General features: G+C 34.2%; 1 protein-coding gene across 50 annotated transcripts in view; it reads left to right on the forward strand.

Moving 5' to 3' along the window:
* Positions 1-18956, forward strand: part of dock7 (dedicator of cytokinesis 7) — a 79432-nt gene that overhangs the window by 33625 nt on the left and 26851 nt on the right. For 11 of the 50 annotated variants that reach the window (XR_015493804.1, XR_015493805.1, XR_015493807.1 and 8 more), the window contains exons 19-30: positions 1550-1636; positions 1726-1957; positions 3383-3547; positions 6766-6935; positions 10007-10096; positions 11176-11271; positions 11356-11496; positions 13800-13913; positions 13996-14163; positions 15991-16142; positions 18104-18273; positions 18355-18506. Coding sequence is in view for 36 of the 50 variants with exons in the window: in XM_087257503.1 (XP_087113629.1) it covers positions 1550-1636; positions 1726-1957; positions 3383-3547; positions 6766-6935; positions 10007-10096; positions 11176-11271; positions 11356-11496; positions 13800-13913; positions 13996-14163; positions 15991-16142; positions 18104-18273; positions 18355-18506 (1737 nt within the window). In the remaining 14 variants the exon portion in view is untranslated. Of the gene's footprint in view, positions 1-1549; positions 1637-1725; positions 1958-3382; positions 3548-6765; positions 6936-9164; positions 9258-10006; positions 10097-11175; positions 11272-11355; positions 11497-13799; positions 13914-13995; positions 14164-15990; positions 16143-18103; positions 18274-18354; positions 18507-18956 lie in introns of all 50 variants that reach the window. The other 39 variants (XR_015493799.1, XR_015493800.1, XR_015493802.1 and 36 more) reach the window with 5 other exon arrangements.

The following is an 18956-nucleotide window of genomic DNA, read 5'->3' on the forward strand; positions in this document are numbered from 1 at the left end:
TGCTAGGTGGTTGCTAAGGTTTTCTAGGTCATTGCTAGGCGGTTGCTAAGGTCATGCTAGGCGGTTACTAAGATGTTGCTAGGTGTTTACTAAGATGTATTATGCTAGGGTGTTCTGAGTGGTTGCTAGGCATCTGCTGTGTTGCTAAGGTGTTCCAGGTCTTTGCTAAGGTGTTGCTAGGCGGTTGATATTGTGTTCTGAGTAGTTGCTAGGCAGTTGCTAACATAAATTAGCATGGTTCTAGTATGATTTTGCATGTTGCTAGCATGTTTCTAGTATATCATGTTGTTAGCATGAATTTATGAATTAGCATGTTGCTAGTGTTAATATGTTTGTTAGTATATTTTTACTATGTTCTAGTATGGAATGATATATTGTTTGCATGGATTAGCAGTCTGAGTTAAATTAGCATAAATTTAAGTCTGTATGACAGTCTGGTGCAAAGTAATGAGTAGGCCCACACGAAATCTGTGTGCACAGAATTCTGCTGATTTTTGGCCCAACATTGATTCTGTTTATTTACCTGTGTAAATGTGTGTAATTTCATACTTATTCAGTTTTTTAATTAATTTCAGTAATATTATTGACTAATATGAGAATATTTATATGATTATTTACAATATAGTTTGTACAGTAATATTTTCTGTCTTTTAGAAGAGATATTATATGAGAGACTTGCTTTGTTTACCATAAAGAGGGTCTGATTGGATTTGCTTTGTAAACATTAAATTGAAGTTCAAAAGGTATTACTTTTTATTTTAGATATTAAGGTTTTAGTTATGATACTCCCAAAATCATTCCGCATAAATCCGCAGATATTTACCAAAATTCTGCGCAGAAATAGCAAAAAATGTCCGCAAATTCCATCTGGCCCTATATGAGGTCATAAATTTGGTCCAATGCTAAATCAATGGGACTTTTTAGAATTTTTCGATTCAGTTTTCAGAAAAGCGTAAGGCGGATCAGTTGGAAAAGATATTGCAACCCGAGTCAGAGCAGTTTAAAGGTTTGGAGTTAGTTTAGTGGTTGTAGTATGAACGGTCTAGGAGGAGATGCAAATAGAAATTAGTCTCAGAAGAAGTCTGAGAAGATGGAAGAATAAGTTTATATAGTATAACAGCATGTTGGCTTTGTCAAGCTACCGTAATTAAAAATTACTTGCTCCAAATCTGTTTGACTTAATTCTGTTGAACACTAAAAACAACATTTTGAAGAAATCTAAGACGGTAACCACTGACGTTCATAATATTTGTTTATTCCTATTATGGAAGTCAATGGTTACCAGTTTCCTGCTTTCTTTAAAATATCTTGGATTCAACAAGAAAAGTCTAACAGGTTTGAAAAAAGTAAAGCAAAAGCAAATCAGGACAGAATTATTAGTTTTGGGTGAACTATCCAAGCAAGCAAGTCACTTACATTTTGCATGGACAGAAGGGGAATAAATGAACAGCACCTTTTCATGAAGGAATCTTTTGAGGAATCTGGTTTTGGGAGAGGGTTTATACAAGAATTATACTGGAAGTTTATTTCTTTATGTCCGTGTGTGTAGGTTCCTCTTCCTGGAATGAAATGGGTGGATAACCACAGAGGGGTGTTTAATGTAGAGGTTGTGGCTGCGTCCACCATCCATACACAGGTAATTACTAGCTGAATTGCCTAAATAATAGTTACTTAAACACTGCTTCAGAGAAATGTGTCTGTGATGTGTTTTTGTTCTCTCCGCAGGACCAGTATTTAGATAAGTTCTTTGCTCTGGTACACGCGCTGGATGAGCACATGTTTCCTGTGAGGATTGGAGACATGCGCATTATGGAGAATAATCTGGAGACTGAGCTGAAGTCTAGCATCGCAGCTTTGAATTCCTCTCAGCTGGAGCCTGTGGTTCGCTTCCTTCACCTGCTGCTGGACAAACTGGTGCTGCTGATGGTGCGGCCACCAGTTATAGCTGGGCAGATAGGTATTCACTGTCCTCCAACCTAAATCTTCTCAAAAAATAAAATAAAATACAGCATTAAAATAAAAAAGCAGTAAGTCTGCCATCATTTACTTACAAGGTCGTTGTTTCAAAAGTCTGTGACTGAAAACTGATTTCCCTTTCAAGGATAACAATATTGTTTGATGTTTAGCTTATGTTTGTAATCAGATTAAGGTGAACAAATGAGGGCAGAATTTTCATTTTTGTGGTTAGTTTCTGTAATGTAAAGTTTCTGTAAAGTTTCTGTTAGTTCAGCCACAGATTAACTTATTGATTTTAAACTTTTAAACAAAAATTATTTTAAATTGTCAATTTCGATTTATTTAAATCAGTTATTTATTCCTTAATTGTTGTTTTGGATGATCAAAATGATGAGAATTGGTGATTTGGATGTACAAAAAGCAATGTGCAAGTTAAATCATAACTGTTGTAAAAATGTTGGTCTGTTTAACATTAGTTTTGTATTTACGGTTTTCCCCTGTTATTTTTTTTATGTTCACTACAACCTTCTGAAATGGTAAAGATTTTTAGCTGATGAGTCAAACATTTAAATGTGCTTTCAGATATTAAAGGTGCATTATTATTTATTTATTATTTCTGTGTTAAACAATTACTATTTTACATTTATATTATGATTTAGACGCTCAATAAAATTACATTTTGTGTAAAAGTAGTTTATTCCAAAAAAAATCTTGTTAGGCACATTTAGGACAAGAATAATTGAATGGGAGATTAAAAGAATATTTAAGCATCTTGGTGTTAAATGACCCGTAACCGTCACCAGAGATTTTGAGTTCACACTTCTAGGATTGAAATGATAGGTAATATGCATCTAATGTGTAGCTTGTCAAGATAAGTAAAAAAAAATGCTGAAAATGTTTTGATGTTATGGATAAAAAGTTAATTATTTTAGTAATTGTAATTTTTAGTAATTGTAAAATATAATACGATTTAGCCAGATCACTTTATCTTTAATACATTTTAACAAAAATCTTAGTTTTATATTTAATATCTGTGATGCTGACTTATGACGGAAGAGTTTACATTTTAATATTTCACACACATTTTAACTATTTATATTTGAAATATTAAAGCAGACACTATGCTTGAAGTATTATTTTTTATGTACAGTTGAAGTCAGAATTAATAACACCATTAGATTTTTTTCTTCTTTTTAAAATATTTCCCAAATGATGTTTAACAGAGTAATGAAATTTTAACAGTATGTTTGATATTTTTTTTCTTCTGAAGAAAGTCTTATTTGTTTTATTTCTGCAAATGTAACGTTATGCGAACACCCCAAATGGGATGTCTCGCCTTTGACCGATATAGCTTTATTATTAATTCATCTCAAAACTGCATAATATAGTTTTCTGATGATCTGATTTTACTTTCTCTCTGCTGCAGTGAATCTTGGTCAGGCCTCTTTTGAAGTGATGGCATCTATAGTGAACCGTCTACACAAGTACTTGGACACCAGTCAAGATATGCATGGGCGAAACAGCCTTCTCTCCTCATACATCCACTATGTCTTCCGCCTGCCCAACATGGATCCCAATTCTCCCTCTCCAGGTCACATTTCAACTAGTTTTTTTTTCTCTCCTTTGAACGTGTGACTTTAGGAGTGCAGTAAAATAAATTTCTCTTCAGGAATGCTGGGTATTGATTTCAATGCCCTGATTTAATTCAGATTTACAAGTTCTCTTTTTTTGAGTTGGAATTTGATTCTTGATTGGATTCTCTGTTCAATTAAGTGATTTATAGATTTAATACCGTTTCTCTCGATGCTTCTAAAAATAATCCGTAAACTTTTGAAGAGTTCAGATGCAAAAACCCCTGAATGCTGTCTGACATTTTCTAAGCATTTGTCTCAGGCTCCTGTGTGTACGTTCAGCAATGCTTCAGTAGGTTATTTCCATTGCCTTTTAAATGAGGCTACAGAAAATACTCATTTGCATCTGAACTCTGTATGCAAGTAATAGATATAGCAGGGCTGTTCAAAGTCCAAGATAGTAATTCCTCCCATTTAATAGATGGATGTACAGTTGAAGTCAGAATTATCAGCCTCCCTGTTTATTTTTTCCCCAATTTCTGGTTGTTTTCAACACATTTCTAAACATAATAGTTTTAATAACTCTCTTCTAATAACTGATTTATTTTATCTTTGTCATGATGACAGTAAATAATATTTGACTAGATATTTTTCAAGACACTTTTAAAGGCTTAACTAGGTTAACTAAGCAGGTTAGGGTAAATAGTCAGGTTATTGTATAATGATGGTTTGTTCTGTAGTCTTTAAAAAATATATATAGCTTAAAAGGGCCAACAATTTTGACTTTAAAATGTTATTTTTTTTTTATTTAAAAATTGCTTCTAGCCGAAATAAAACAAAAAAAGACGTTCTCCAGGAGAAAAAACATTATCAGACATACTGTGAAAATTTCCTTGCTTTGTTAAACATCATTTAGAAAATATTTAAAAAAGAAAAAAAGAAAATCAAAGGGGGGCTGATAATTCTGACTTCAACTGTATATGTAGATAGATAGGTGGGTAGATATAGGTCAATGGATCGATATTATATATATATATATATATATATATATATATATATATATATATATATATATATATATATATATATATATATATATATATATATATATATAGATGAATATATATATATATATATATATATATAGATGAATAGATATAGATGAATAGATAGATATACATGCATTGATATAAATATGGATAAAATATCGATATAAACAGATATAGATATATAGAGGGACACTCTTATATATCAATATATCAAAATTTCTATATGATAAATACAATTGTATGGAAAATTCAGACAAGAGCATTAATTTATTTTATGTGTTCATCATTTCTAAATAATACTTGCATAAAATCTAGGGATACACCAATCCCGACACTTGGATCGGATATTGGTTCGATACTACATATTTTTGCTGGATCAGGTATTGGCCAGCTGGTAACTATTCAAATCCGATCTTGCACCTGGGCTATATTCTGTGTTAATAAGCCAACTAAGCCATGCAGGTAGCCTATTAAAAGGCACTAGAAAGTTGTCATGTAGGCCTACTATATCCTATCCCAAATATTCTGAAGCCATTTTACAGTTTAATGTGCATTATACAGATAAATATTCAGGTGGTTAAATTCATGTTCACTTCAGCGCTTCCCACCACCGCGCCTGTCAATATTTCTCCATTCATTCACAATTCAAGCTGCGTGTCGTGTTCATGACAACACGAAAAACTTTCTCTGAGACTACTTGTTCCTGTTAGTTTAAATAATTAGTGGGGAAATGGATTTAGTTTTTGCATTAAATGGGTTCATTTTGAACCGCAACAAGTTCGTTGCTGTTTCAAAATCATGTTGCGCTGTGTCTGCTAGATCAGCAGATCGCATTCGCATTACTGGAGTAGAGAGGGATATTACCATCTCTTCACACACAAAGTAGGCCTACATGAAATGTTTAATTAGAGATCCTCAACGCTCTGATTTCTTCCCTTTGTGCTGCTGTTTTGGAAGTGACTGCAGATACCGGCGGGCTGCACACAGTGTCTCCAATGTATCAAGCGATTCATTCACGTGCCGGCTGCGCAGACATGATGTGCGCCGCTCCGCAAGATTATTCTCATAATGGGTTTCTGTTCTCTCATCCTTCCGACTAAGTATATTCCTTTGAGGGGAATACTTTAAGTGCTGTGAATAGTTTTTAAAGCCTGGCTTATTGTGGTCAAAGTAGTTTATGAAATTAATACAAGTGAAACTGATGGGCGCAAAATGGATTGTCATTAACAGAAAATTATTTAGGTTATTATAGGCTACTGTGAATATTTCACTGTCATTTTATTTATATTAATATTTTATTTAGCAGACCAGTTTGCGTTTTGCCACTGAAGCATACAAGCGGTCCTGGTTTTGAACATTCTCCGTCTCACTCATGGCGAGATTTTGGCGAGGGATCATCAAGTAAAACTGGCCTCAGACAGTTTAGTTTAGTCTGCGTCAATCCTGCAGGAAAATATCAGGCTTTGCTAAAAGGCTGACTTTTTTACCAATGATATGCATAAGCTGGACCACAACAGATCAATGTCATAACGAATGCTCAAATAATGTAGCTTAGTTTACAGCAAGCATCATGTTTTTAGTTAGATTGTGCAGTCAGTAATGTATAGGCCTATAGGTCTGTTATTTTTACTAAAGAAGATATATAATATGGGTTTAGGATCAGAGCATAGAAACTATTATGCTTAGGGAAAAAGGCATAGTATGAGGATCGAATCTGTATCGATTGATACTCAGAATTTTAATCTAGAGATTGGATCGGTTCCAAAAAAATTATGTAGGTGCATCCATAATAAAATTTAAAATAAGCTGCCAAACCTAAATGTTGCTTTGGAGTTTTGCCAAGAACAGAACCATACTGCAAACACTAACTGTACGCCTTATTATACTAAATATTATTTACAAAGTGATCCTGACTAAAACGGTGTATTATTAGGTTGTTGTCGCTTTAAAACTGTGCACAGATAATGTCTTTTTAAAATTCGACTTCACTGACTGTTTCAGTGAATACTGATCAAGGTGGGCATTTTTACACATACGTGTACATGTGTATACTTCAGGTGTTTGTACGACAAGAATCTGTGTCAAATTGACAATAATAATGATAATAAAAAAATGAAACCTATTGAAAATCTGTTTTTGCTTAGCCTTACAATTCAATGTGTTTTATTTGAATGTGTTCTGCATAACAGGTCCAGGAGGATTGGGTGGTTCAGTGCATTATGCCACCATGGCTCGCTCTGCTGTTAGACCTGCAAGCCTCAATCTCAACCGCTCTCGTAGCCTTAGCAATAGTAACCCCGACATCTCTGGCACGCCAACGTCCCCTGATGATGAAGTTCGCTCCATCATTGGCAGCAAGGTAGGTCGACACATTTCAGCAGATCTGTTGGTTTTACTATCCTTGATATAATATAGTTTATCGTGTGTACATTAAAATGCATTTTATTCTCATTGTATTTGTTATAAAGAGTTTTTTTGTAGGTCATTGACTTTCTGTACTGGATTGCCAACTTGACAGATCAGCATTTTTTTTTTTGTACAGTTTAACCTATAGATCACAACGAAGACGAACTTTAACTGGAACATTTTATGTACTTAACCCATGTTACACAATATTTTCAAAAGGAAAAACAAAAATGAACTGTAAATGAGTGGTTGAGATCAGTGGCCAAAATCCATTCAGCAGTTTGCTTTTGACTGTGTAGCTGTGTAGTCTAGTTATTTGTAGGTGATTTTCTTGATTGTTGTAGCACTCAGTTTACTGTAAAAATTATGCAAATCAAATCGAGACTAGATATTTAATTCATTATTTTAGAATAGAAATCCATTTCTGTATTCTGTTTCTATTTCTTATTTCTATTCATTATTATAGAAATAAATCTGTGTGTCACTACTTTAGTTCTATGTCTATAAATCTAAGTACATTAAGCATTGAAAATTTACATCTAAAATGGAATAATGATGTTTATAAAATATGTATTTTAGTTAGGTAAATTATTGTAGTTGTTTATTGTAATCTCAAACATTTGCGGAAATGTTTTCAGGTAAATCTGAATTATGATTTCAAAAGAATTCATTAGTGCTGGTCTTAGTTTGGACTTAATTTTTAAATTTAATCAATATTAAAATGTAAATAAAATGTTTCAAATTGTAAACGCTATCCTTCAGAAATCATTCCAGTATGTGCTTCCTTTCTGAATAAGATTTAAGAATTTTTTGTACACAAAAAACTTGTTAACCCTAAGATTTTGAATATTTTAGTGGACAAGATAGTAGGCCTGTCACAATATCTATTTTTTGTTGTATGATATATTGCACCAAAACATAATGCGATAAACAATATTATTGTCATTTAAAGACCTATTTATGCCACTAATTATTTAATGCCAGAATGACAATATAATATCATCATAATGCAAGTACATGCTTTAGAGACCACTTAATATTTTATTCTTAAGAATAATTAATTTAAATATAATCATTTTAACAATTTGATAATTAGGCATTGGAATCAGAATGTGGAAATGCACATGCAAAATAAATAATAATAAGTGTTAACAAATAATGCAAGGTAAAAAGTAAGTGGCTACAATATCTGGTACCAGATATATTTTCAGTTGTCAGACATTTACATGAAAATATACCAAAGTAATTTATAGTAAATACTATAGTGTTTTTTAACCATTCTGACACTGACACCCCCAATAGAGATAGAGATGTTGCACAATCTGCTAAAATGTTGCTAGAATTGTTTTTTTATGTATGGGTGATATACAGTTGAAGTCAAAATTATTAGCCCAAAGTTGAATTTGTTTTTATGTTTTAAATATTTCCCAAATGATGTTTGACAGATTCAGGAAATTTTCACAGTATGTCTGGTAATATTTTTTCTTCTGGAGAAAGTCTTATTTGTTTTATTACGGCAAGAATAAAAGACAGAACAAACCATCGTTATACAATAACTTGCCTAATTACAATAACCTGCCTTGTTAGCCAAATTAACCTAGTCAAGCCTTCAAAATGTCACTTTAAGCTGCATAAGTGTCCTGAAAAATATCTAGTCAAATATTATTTACTGTCATCATGGCAAAAATATAATAAATCAGTTATTAGAAATGAGTTATTAAAACTATTATGTTTAGAAATGTATTGAAAAAAACCTGTTAACTCTGTTAAAAAGAAAATATAAACAGGGGGGCTAATAATTCAGGGGTGTCAATAATTCTGACTTCAACTGTATTTATTTTAGATGATGTGCCACATTTTCTAAAGATTTATAGTTTTTATAGTCTACATGCACACATCTATTATTGTTGCTAACTTCTAATCTGTTTCCTCCTGTTGTAATAAATAAGATCAACCTGATTTCACAATCATGTTCTTTGCTAACTTTACCAATCTAAGATGTTGTTACCTCTTTAAGATGCTTTATACTCTAGCCTGTTACTGCTCAAAGATGACTAATTAATACAAACTAACTTGCTTCCCTGCTCACTTGATTCATTGACCTGTAACCTTTTGACCTTTCACTGTTCCTTGGCTTGCTTGCATCTGCCTGTGACCCTTTTGATGCACCCTTGGCTTGCAGGGCTTAGACCGCTCCAACTCCTGGGTGCACACCATGGGGTGCAAAAGCGCCCCCTGGGGGACCAGCCCTGGCTCGACATCCGATACTAAGCAGGTCATTCCGACTATCCCAATCCCCCAAATACAAAAAGCAGAGTCCCCGCTTTACACAGCCCTTTCCAGTAGTAGCACTAAAACACTAGTAGATAATTCCACGAGCACTCCATAGCATACTTCACTTTTATATCCATTTTTCCTTCCAGATTTTTCTTCTTGAGCCAAATTCAGTCATTTCCAAAGCTGCCTCATTTCTCTCCTTCACCGTTTCACACTTAAAAGCATTGCATGGGCATAACTAACTCATCTCAATCATTTTGTTTTATTATTGGAATGACTTGTTCTGCATGTACATGAATGCGTGCGTGTGAATGTTTGTCGCGTTAAACTTTGAGTTTGATTTATTGTTATTATTGTTATTATATACTGCACCTATTTAAGTCAAATCATTTTATTTTCTCATTACTTTGTGCCTGTAATAATCTGATTCATTAAAACATACATGCACATATATACATTCATACACACTTATTTTTCTTTATATTTTATATAGCAACACACAAATACATTTGCATCTCCTTTTTTAACAAGTAAACTTTGTAAAGTCTCTCAAAATCACTTTGTTTAAACTTTTAAATTAAATGTATTTTTAAAATGATTTTATTGTGATTTTTAACTCTTAATGTTTTGTCTTTGTCTTTGTTTGTTTGTGTGTTTGAATGTGTGTGTGGGAGAATGTAGCGAATGGCACCACACACTTTTGTCCACACTAATCTATTGTCACCCTTCATTCATCCCCACCCGTAGGCCATGGAGCGCAGTGGCAATCGCATGTCATCGCACACTGAGAGTGCCAGTTTCTTGCAAACATTAACAGGACGATTGCCGACCAAAAAGGTAGAGATCCAATTCCTGGAGGGCAGGAGCCAAAGTCCTCCTCCTCGCCTCACCTGCGCCTGTCTGTCTTGGAATGACTGGATGTTGTTGTTGTTGTTTTGTTGTCATGTTTTTGTGGATGCTGGGTACTTGTTCTTCTTTTTACTGTGAATGCCACCTTAGAAATGTATGAAGAGGGAATGATGTGTCACGTGTGGTATGGAGCACCTTGTTGGTCTTGCCTCAGCCGATTGGGTTGTTTATATGTGTTCAGTCTTTGGTTTGTAGATGAATTAATCCTTCCCACTCTTGCAGCAACACAATGGACCTTATGTTAAAGGACTGTTTCATACGCCATTGTAGAAATCACTACCAGTCAGCAGTTTGGGATCTGTAAGATTAATGGTTTGAAAACAAGCCTATTTTACACATTAAGGGTGCATTTATTTGATCAGAAATACTGTAAAATGGTAAAATTGTGAAATATTATTGCTGTGCACAATAACCATTTTCTTATCATTGTCTTCCTGTGATTTAAAGATGAACTTTCAGCATGCTCAAGAAACATTTGACATTATTATTAGTGCTGAAATCTGTTGGGCCTCTTCGTATTCTTGTGAAAACTGTGATAAAGAACCATTAAAATATGTGTTTACTAGCATTATGGATAGACACATTAAATCCACAAGTGAAAGACATTTATGATTTAGAAAATCTTATGGATAACGTTAAAACTAAAATATATCACAAAACTATGAAGCTGAAAAAAATGTCTTCAACATTGATACTTTGAAAACATCCTGATCCTTGATTGAGCACCTATAAAAAACAGATCAAAACAGAACAGCAAGTGAGTATGTTAGCATGATTTCTGAAGGTTTGTGTAACTGGATCAATAATGCTGTTATGTAATAATATTTCAAAATGTTAAAGTTTTAATTGTATTGTCAATCAAAATAAATGCAACCTTGATGAGCGGAATAGCCATCTTTTTAAAGCATTAGTCTTGCTGATCCCAAACCTTTGACCGGTAGTGTACTAAACTATGTGCAAAGTATTTGACGCTGTCTGTGTGTCTGATGTTTTCTTCCTATCCTCAGCTCTTTCATGAGGAGCTCGCCCTGCAGTGGGTTGTCAGCAGTGGCAGTGTGAGGGAGGGAGCCCTGCAACAGGCCTGGTTCTTCTTTGAGCTTATGGTAAGATGTTTCTTCTATGAACGATTAAACAATTTGAATCATTTGTTTTGAGATTGTTTATATAACAAGATGTTTGCGTTTTAGGTTAAGAGCATCATCCACCACTTATACTTTACTGACCGTTTGGAGTCTCCCAGGAAAAACCGTTTCCCTGAACGCTTCATGGATGACATCACTGCACTGGTTAGCACTATTGCTGGTGACATCGTCTCACGTTTTCAGAAGGTGAGAACATTGCAACTGCATGAATTCCTTGAGCTCTTTTTGTTAACTGATTTTAAAATGCTTTTTAAATTTAGTTTATACTTCTGCGTCAAGTGATCGGTGTGACCCATGGCGCATGCACGGAGCATACGTGTGCGCTTGATGAAATATAAATTAGCCTTAACGTAATAATATCATTTCCCAGAGATGGGTTGCGGCTGGGAGGGCATCTGCTGCGCATAAACTTGCTGGATAAGTTGGCGGTTCATTCCGCTGTGGTGACCCCGGATTAATAAAGGGACTGAGTCGAAAATAAAATAAATGAATAATAATATCATTGTTGCTTTAGAAATGTCACATGTACAACAGTATTGTGTTTTTGTTTTATGTCAAAAATCAAAAATTATTTAGCCACTTTGGAAAATCTTTACCATATCTGCTCATCTCTGGTAGCATCTTTCAAGTAGCATCTTAAAACATTAGCATAGGTTATGTTTAATAGGATTGTATAGGAGAAAAAAAAATGTGATTAATATACTGAATTACTGAACTTTATTTGACTGAAGCCACTAGCAAATCTAATAAAACACTTTGCCTGAATTCCGAATGTTTTTTTTAGGGCTGTTGGAATTATTCTGTTCCTCTTGAGATTGCTCAGTTTTTCACATTAATATCCATTTCCATAACTTTTTTTTTAACGTCACATAATTGACCATATGCATTGGAACATTCTTTAAATCAAGAATCTATATTGAGACATTTTAAAGTGGGTCAGACACCAGACAAGAGGAAAGGCATCAAATCATGTTGTCATTGTGCCATGTCTTTGAAATATGAACAGCATTTTCTGCAGATGTATACACTGTACTTAGTGTTCTGCTGCTGTCCCTCATGGCACTCTGGTTTAACAACTAAGGCCCAATCCCAATTCTATTTTTGTACCCCTACCCCTTCCCCTTGGCCCTTGAAACAGAATGTGAAGGGGAAGGGCTTCAAAAATTAACCCTAAGAATTGGGACAGCACTACAACACCTGCACACGTTATTGTATGTCATCGTGAGCTCTTGCTTCATATGAGATCAGATAACCGCCACTGCTGTAGTTATTCCAGTTGTATTATATTTTAGTGTTTATCTTCAGGAAGTCACTGAAGGCATATATCATGTTATCATGACGATATAATGTGGCTATAAGCTCGTAACTACTGTGCATTTACACCCTGGCCATAATTACCAATGTAAACACAAGAAAACGGCATTAACATTATACCAGACACTGTAAAAAGCTCATTCACAGCCACTAAACTTTTCTCACAGGGTATTCTTTTGAGTGACAGAATGTTGTGGGACTGCTGTACAGGAGTTATTATTACAGATTATTATAGATAGCGAAATTTAGCAGTTTTTATTTTAGTGTTTATTTTAAAGCATGACAGTAAATCATGAACACGGTTATGACGGTATTAAAACATGTGCTTGTTTGTCGTAAGAACTCATAATAATGGCAAAAAAATACTAATTTGTGCATGTCCTGACTTTCGGGTTCAGCTATGCTGCCATTGTGTCTGGTGTATTCTGGGAAATTTTCTTACCTCTTAGTTTCGAGTGTGGTCCTAAAAAATCTCTCTTTTGAGGGCTATCTAGCCCTTCCCTTTAGCCCTACACCTTTAAGATAAAGAGAATTGGGACACCCCTACCCCTTCACGTAAATGTGCAAAACAAGAGGTAAGGGGTATAATTGGGATTTGGCCTAAATCAATGCTTGCTTCTTTCTAATTCATTCATTATATTCTAATTAAAAGTATTACACTGTCAAATGCTGTTAAAGGAACCTTATGAAATTGCAGATAGTCACACCAATCTTTCAAACAAAGCTTTCCAGCTGGCTTAAATGATACAGATCTTAGATGCAGCAAAATGAAATGACAGTTTATCGGAAATGCCTGGGCTGGCTTATTGAAATTCATAGTACATGCTCATATGATCTAGTAAATATTTAAAATGTGTTTTAAACAATTTCGTCTTGCATTTTAAAGAAAACTGTTTGACCGGCTGGACATAATTTTGGCTGACAGACAATCGTGCATCCGCAGTTAATAGTGTATCAGCCGTGTCTTTGTAGGGTATTTATGTTCAACATCTGAAGAACTTCCTGAGGATCAATCTAGAAAAAGCTCATTCAAAATGGTATGGAAAGTGGGGAAAACATTGAGATATATATAGTACAATTTTTTTGCTACCTTAATATAGCAAATGACAACAAGAAATGTGTTTTTGTGAAGTTGTTGTGAATAGTGAGTTTGCTGATTTGTAATGCCGTTTTAGGATCTTGAGTTGGTGGAAAGGCTCAACACCAGCTTGGCCTTCTTCCTCAATGATCTTCTGTCAGTAATGGACAGGGGCTTTGTCTTTACCCTCATCAAAACCTACTGGAAACAGGTACCTTTGAGTTCTGCTCCAAACCATGTGTGTTTTTTATTCATCCTTTTTTTTGAAGATGCTTTTTCTCTCCTGTTCACAGGTGTCCACTAAACTCTATGCGCTACAGAACCCCACTCTAGAGTCTCTGAGACTGGACTTTCTGAGGATTGTCTGTAGTCATGAACACTACGTCACTCTGAATCTGCCTTTCAGTCTGTTGACGCCACCAGCATCTCCTTCTCCTTCAGTCTCCTCTGCCACTTCACAGGTATAAACATTAACTGAAATTGCTTAAACATTGATAAGAAAAGGAAAATGTATTCCACCATAGACATCCTGATAAAGAGCATGCATGATATTGTTATCATGGGCACCTTAAAATACAGTTTATTATTTGTTATTTAAATTTTTAGTGTGCTTTAAAAATATTCAGACTGTTGTATTGGCAGTAGTGTTGGGTATCGGTTGGGGTTATTACGTTAGCAGTGCTAAATCGGTACTTTTTAAACAGGACCGTGTCAAAACCGTGCATGAACCGATACTTTTGAGCCACAAAATTATGGTATATGACTCTAGAAAAATCTTTTATTTGACAAAAAAAATATTTTGATCATTGTAATTGAACAACATAATTAAAGTTGCCAGATGTTAAAAACAGTGGATTTCTCTGCCTTTAAGTTGATTCCCTGTGCCATCAAATGTTTCATTAAGTTTGACGTGTTCCCCCACCTATCTCCCCCCTCCCCTCTTCCCGCAACTTTTGTAAAGTATCTGCTTCACGTTGCTCTGTCAGAATCCTTGCTTGTAAAACATAGCCATACTTTAGAATGCTTACTTTAAGAAAATTTGATGAATGCGATCATGCGTGTTGATGAATCTGAAGGGAGTTGCTCACTGGATGCGCTGTACTGCGCGCATTCCCTAAGCAACAAAAACAAATGGCTAACATTGCTGACGGTGTCTGTATGTGTTGATTAGAATTATATGTTTAGAGATGGTGTGACAACTCGTACCTCCGTGTGCCTATGTTTCTTATACGTCCTTGTCGCAGCACCAATGGCACCAAAATTTATATGTTGATTTAGTCCAGTACATACCGGTTATATAGGTAATATATAGGTATATATTGTTATATAGGTATAGGTGTTTATCACAGGACCAAATCCTTGAAGACTTCATTTATTTTTAAACACATTTTCAAATGATAAAATGCTATACGACATGCCTGTAATATTGAGTTGAATATTTTTACTGTTTAAAGGCCTATTTCACATTTACACTAACAATAAGGCTCCATTAGGTGATTGATATTAGCTAAATAAACTAAACATAACTGATGATGAATTCCTTTTTAATCTAATTTCCTTTTTAATTTTTCATTACTTAATAAAATAGATTAGATAGATAGATTAGATGTTTAAATTTAAATTAATATTAACATCTTTTGTAGCAACTGTAGCTATTTCTCCATGTTGACATTACCTAAATCATAACTAATATTTACTAATGAGACATTATTGTAGTGTTACCTTTATAACTTTATAATCCCTTTGCAATTTAGTTAGCTTGATGCATTTGTTTATATTTACCGTATTCACATTGCTTTATTGTACATAAATGTTCATAGTTATTTTTGTCAGTATACCAGGTAAAGTAAGCCTTTTTCAATGTCAATATTGTAATGCAGTGTGTCAAGATAAAAGCTTCAGCAATTATTGCAACAAGAAAGGCTGTTCCAAACCTGGATGAGTTTCTTTTTTTGTTGTTGAACAAGTAAGATTATTCTCTAAATAATGTACAGTAGGCCATTGACTTCCATGGAATAGGTACTATCAAATGTTGTTATTTTTACATTCTTCTAAATTATCCTATCCTATAATTATAGTTAAAATAAACTTTCATGTTGTTGTTCTTATTACAGACAAGAGAAACTGATACACATTTGAAACAACTTTAGGGAAAGTAAATAGAAACAGGTTTCATTTTTGAGGGAACTATCCCTTTATCTGAAACCCCTTGATTAGATGAAATGGATAGATTTAAAGACATCACTTCATCCCATTTGTTGTTGTTCTTTTCCATTGTCTCTGTCCAGAGTTCTGGTTTCTCTACCCATGTGCAGGACCAGAAGATAGCCAACATGTTTGAGCTGTCTGTGCCCTTCAGAGAGCAGCATTACCTGGCTGGTCTCATTCTGACAGAGCTGGCTGTAATTCTGGAGCCTGAGGCCGATGGGTCAGTACCATGGTGTGTGCACTTTACTTTCTTACACCTTCCAAAATACTGTTTTGGAACTTTTGTCATTTTAATATCTGCTAAAATTAAGGACTTCGCTAATTCCTTTAAACTGAAGTTTTGTACTAGACAGTAAAAAGGTATGATGAATCCATTTAAAATAGCTTTAAATCATCAAGCATGCTGCTTTAAATTAAGTTACATGCTTGCCTTACATTATGATGATTGCTGCTTTTGCCTGCTGTGTTTAAATTTCTCATTATATTATTGTAATATGTTTAGAATATATTGTAAATACTTGTAATAAACAATAATACAGTTGAGTTTATTTTATTAATGTTATGTTTTTAAAGATAATATTAAATTGTAATTAAATTGATAACACATTAAAAAGTCCAAAAATTAACAGTAGTTAAAGCATTAGCTGATATTAACAATAAGCAATTCTTTATTTTTGTGTCTTTAACATCCTGTTAACATAACAAAGACAGCTTTTCATTGTTAGCTCAGTTCAATTTAAAGATGTTTACTTATACATTATTCCAGAAAGAAGCCACTCTTTCTGGAAAACAACAAACATTTTGGCTCAACGCCTTCTTCATGGCTACATATTGAAATAAGTTCTATAAAATCAATGCACCAAATACGCACAGTGCAAGCTACACTACTGTACTAATACAATATTAAAATCCAAATTTACAATTGTTAAAGTTGAAATGAATATTAACAAAGATTAATAAGTGTTCTAGAAGTACTTTTCATGTTAATTAAAGTAGCTAACAAATAGATCCTCGTTCTAAACCATTTTATTTTTATTTTTAATAAACATTTTATATTTGGGTGAACTCACTGACATTCATACTAGGGGATGGCTTTTTTTGGTAATGCCAAAGGTAATGGGATTCCCGCGGGATGGGAGTCATCTTTGTCTTTAATCATGGGATTGGGGTGGTATAGGATAAAATATTTAACGGGAGTGGGAATCAACCAATAGGAAGATGACAAAAACTGAAAATGCACCGCCATTTAGTAGTTTCACAAACAAAGTCCTGGAGGAATCTAATGTCCTTGGTGAAATTAAAAATTATTTGCAGCGCAAAGTCAGAGGTTATGACCTGTCCATTGAATTAACAGAACTAGTTGGGATTTTTGAAATATTAATGAAGTTCATGAGAGTAAACTGTGATGGTGATAACACGCTGTACGCTGCTTGTAAAACATGCTCAATCTTAGTCAAGTACACCAGTGATTCAGGGATGAGCGGTCAGAAAAGACACACTTGCAAAGCAAATTTGGGAAAGTAAAGCCAAGCATCTTTTTGCTCATCAAGTGAAAATTGCTGTTGGGTTTTAAGTGTGGTCTGACTGACAAAATTGCTCGCAGCAGTCATAGGTTCAGTGTTTTCATCCAAATTCAGTTTAATGAATCAAAATGAAACTAGAACAATTATTTTATGCATGTATGGTGGTGAGTGATGAGGACTGAAATATCTGCTGTTCCATGTGCCTACCTTTCTCTATAAATCCAGAATCATACTGAATCTTTTCATATATTTAGGATGCATATAGCCACATCTTTTAATTTGAATCAAATAAGCAGATACACAATTGTGTGTGTGTGTGTGTGTGTATTAAAAATATTACTCTATACATATTCTAGAAAATCTAGAAACAGACTCTGGAGGTGGTCTAAAACAGGATGGGGAGCAGATAAAATCTATTTCTATGTATTACCTAAATACTAAAAGTAGAAAAAATATATATGGGAGCTGTACAGGAGCTGGAGTCATTTTAAACAGGAATGGGAGTCCTTTTACTAAGAGCGGGATGGGACAGGATTATTTTTTAAACTTTGGTCTAAGAGTGGAGAGGTACAGTATTTCTTTCTCTACTCCCTTTCTATCTACTCCCATGTCATCCGCTAATTCATACATCTATCAAATATGTAATTGTACACATTCTTCTCTGCTCTAGGATGTTTGGTCTCCACAAAAAGGTGATCAGCGTGGTTCACAATCTGCTGTCCAGTCATGACTCTGACCCACGTTATGCTGATCCCGAGGTCAAAGCCAGAGTCGCCCTGCTTTATCTTCCCCTCATAGGCATAGTCATGGAAACCCTTCCCCAGCTCCATGACTTCACTGGTAAGAGCTATCCTACATTGTGTGTATGCCACATAGTAACAACATTCACCCATTAATAATACTTTTTTTCACCCATAACAGAATCCCTTAATCAGTGGGGCCGTGGTGGCCCAGGTACAGAGGAGCAGGAGGCTGAGGGCAACAGTATGATCAGTCAGACTGTTGCAATGGCAATCGCAGGGACTTCTGTGCCACAGATGTCAAGGCCTAGTAGTTTTCTGCTCAATCCACAGGTAGTGTGATTTATTTATTTGTTTGTTTGTTTGTTTATTTATTTTATGCTGGATTGCTTTTAGCTTAATATTTAGACACTATAGAAAAGTATAGCTTGACATTTATATACATTTAATTATGTTATATATTAAATACAGGGCTTAAAAGGATTGTTTAACAAGTTAAATGTTTAAAAAAATTGGCAAGTATATTAAACAGTGTAACTTGCAGGTTCGTTAGTTATTTTTTAAAACAATGCCTGAAAAAACATTTTGGTTAAGCTCAATTATTAAATAACAAACAATGTGTTATAGTTATGTAAATAATTGTAGTAAATTAATGTAGTTGCATTCAAGTTCCCAACATCAAAGAACCAACATCATAATACTAAAAAGCAAATGCGTTAAATTACTGAATTTTTAAAATTATTATTATTTTTAAGATATAATTTACATTTTAATTGAACACTT

The sequence above is a fragment of the Danio rerio genome, chromosome 6, assembly GCF_052040795.2.
Source record: "Danio rerio strain M-AB ecotype USA chromosome 6, GRCz13ab, whole genome shotgun sequence".
Lineage (NCBI taxonomy): Eukaryota > Metazoa > Chordata > Actinopteri > Cypriniformes > Danionidae > Danio > Danio rerio.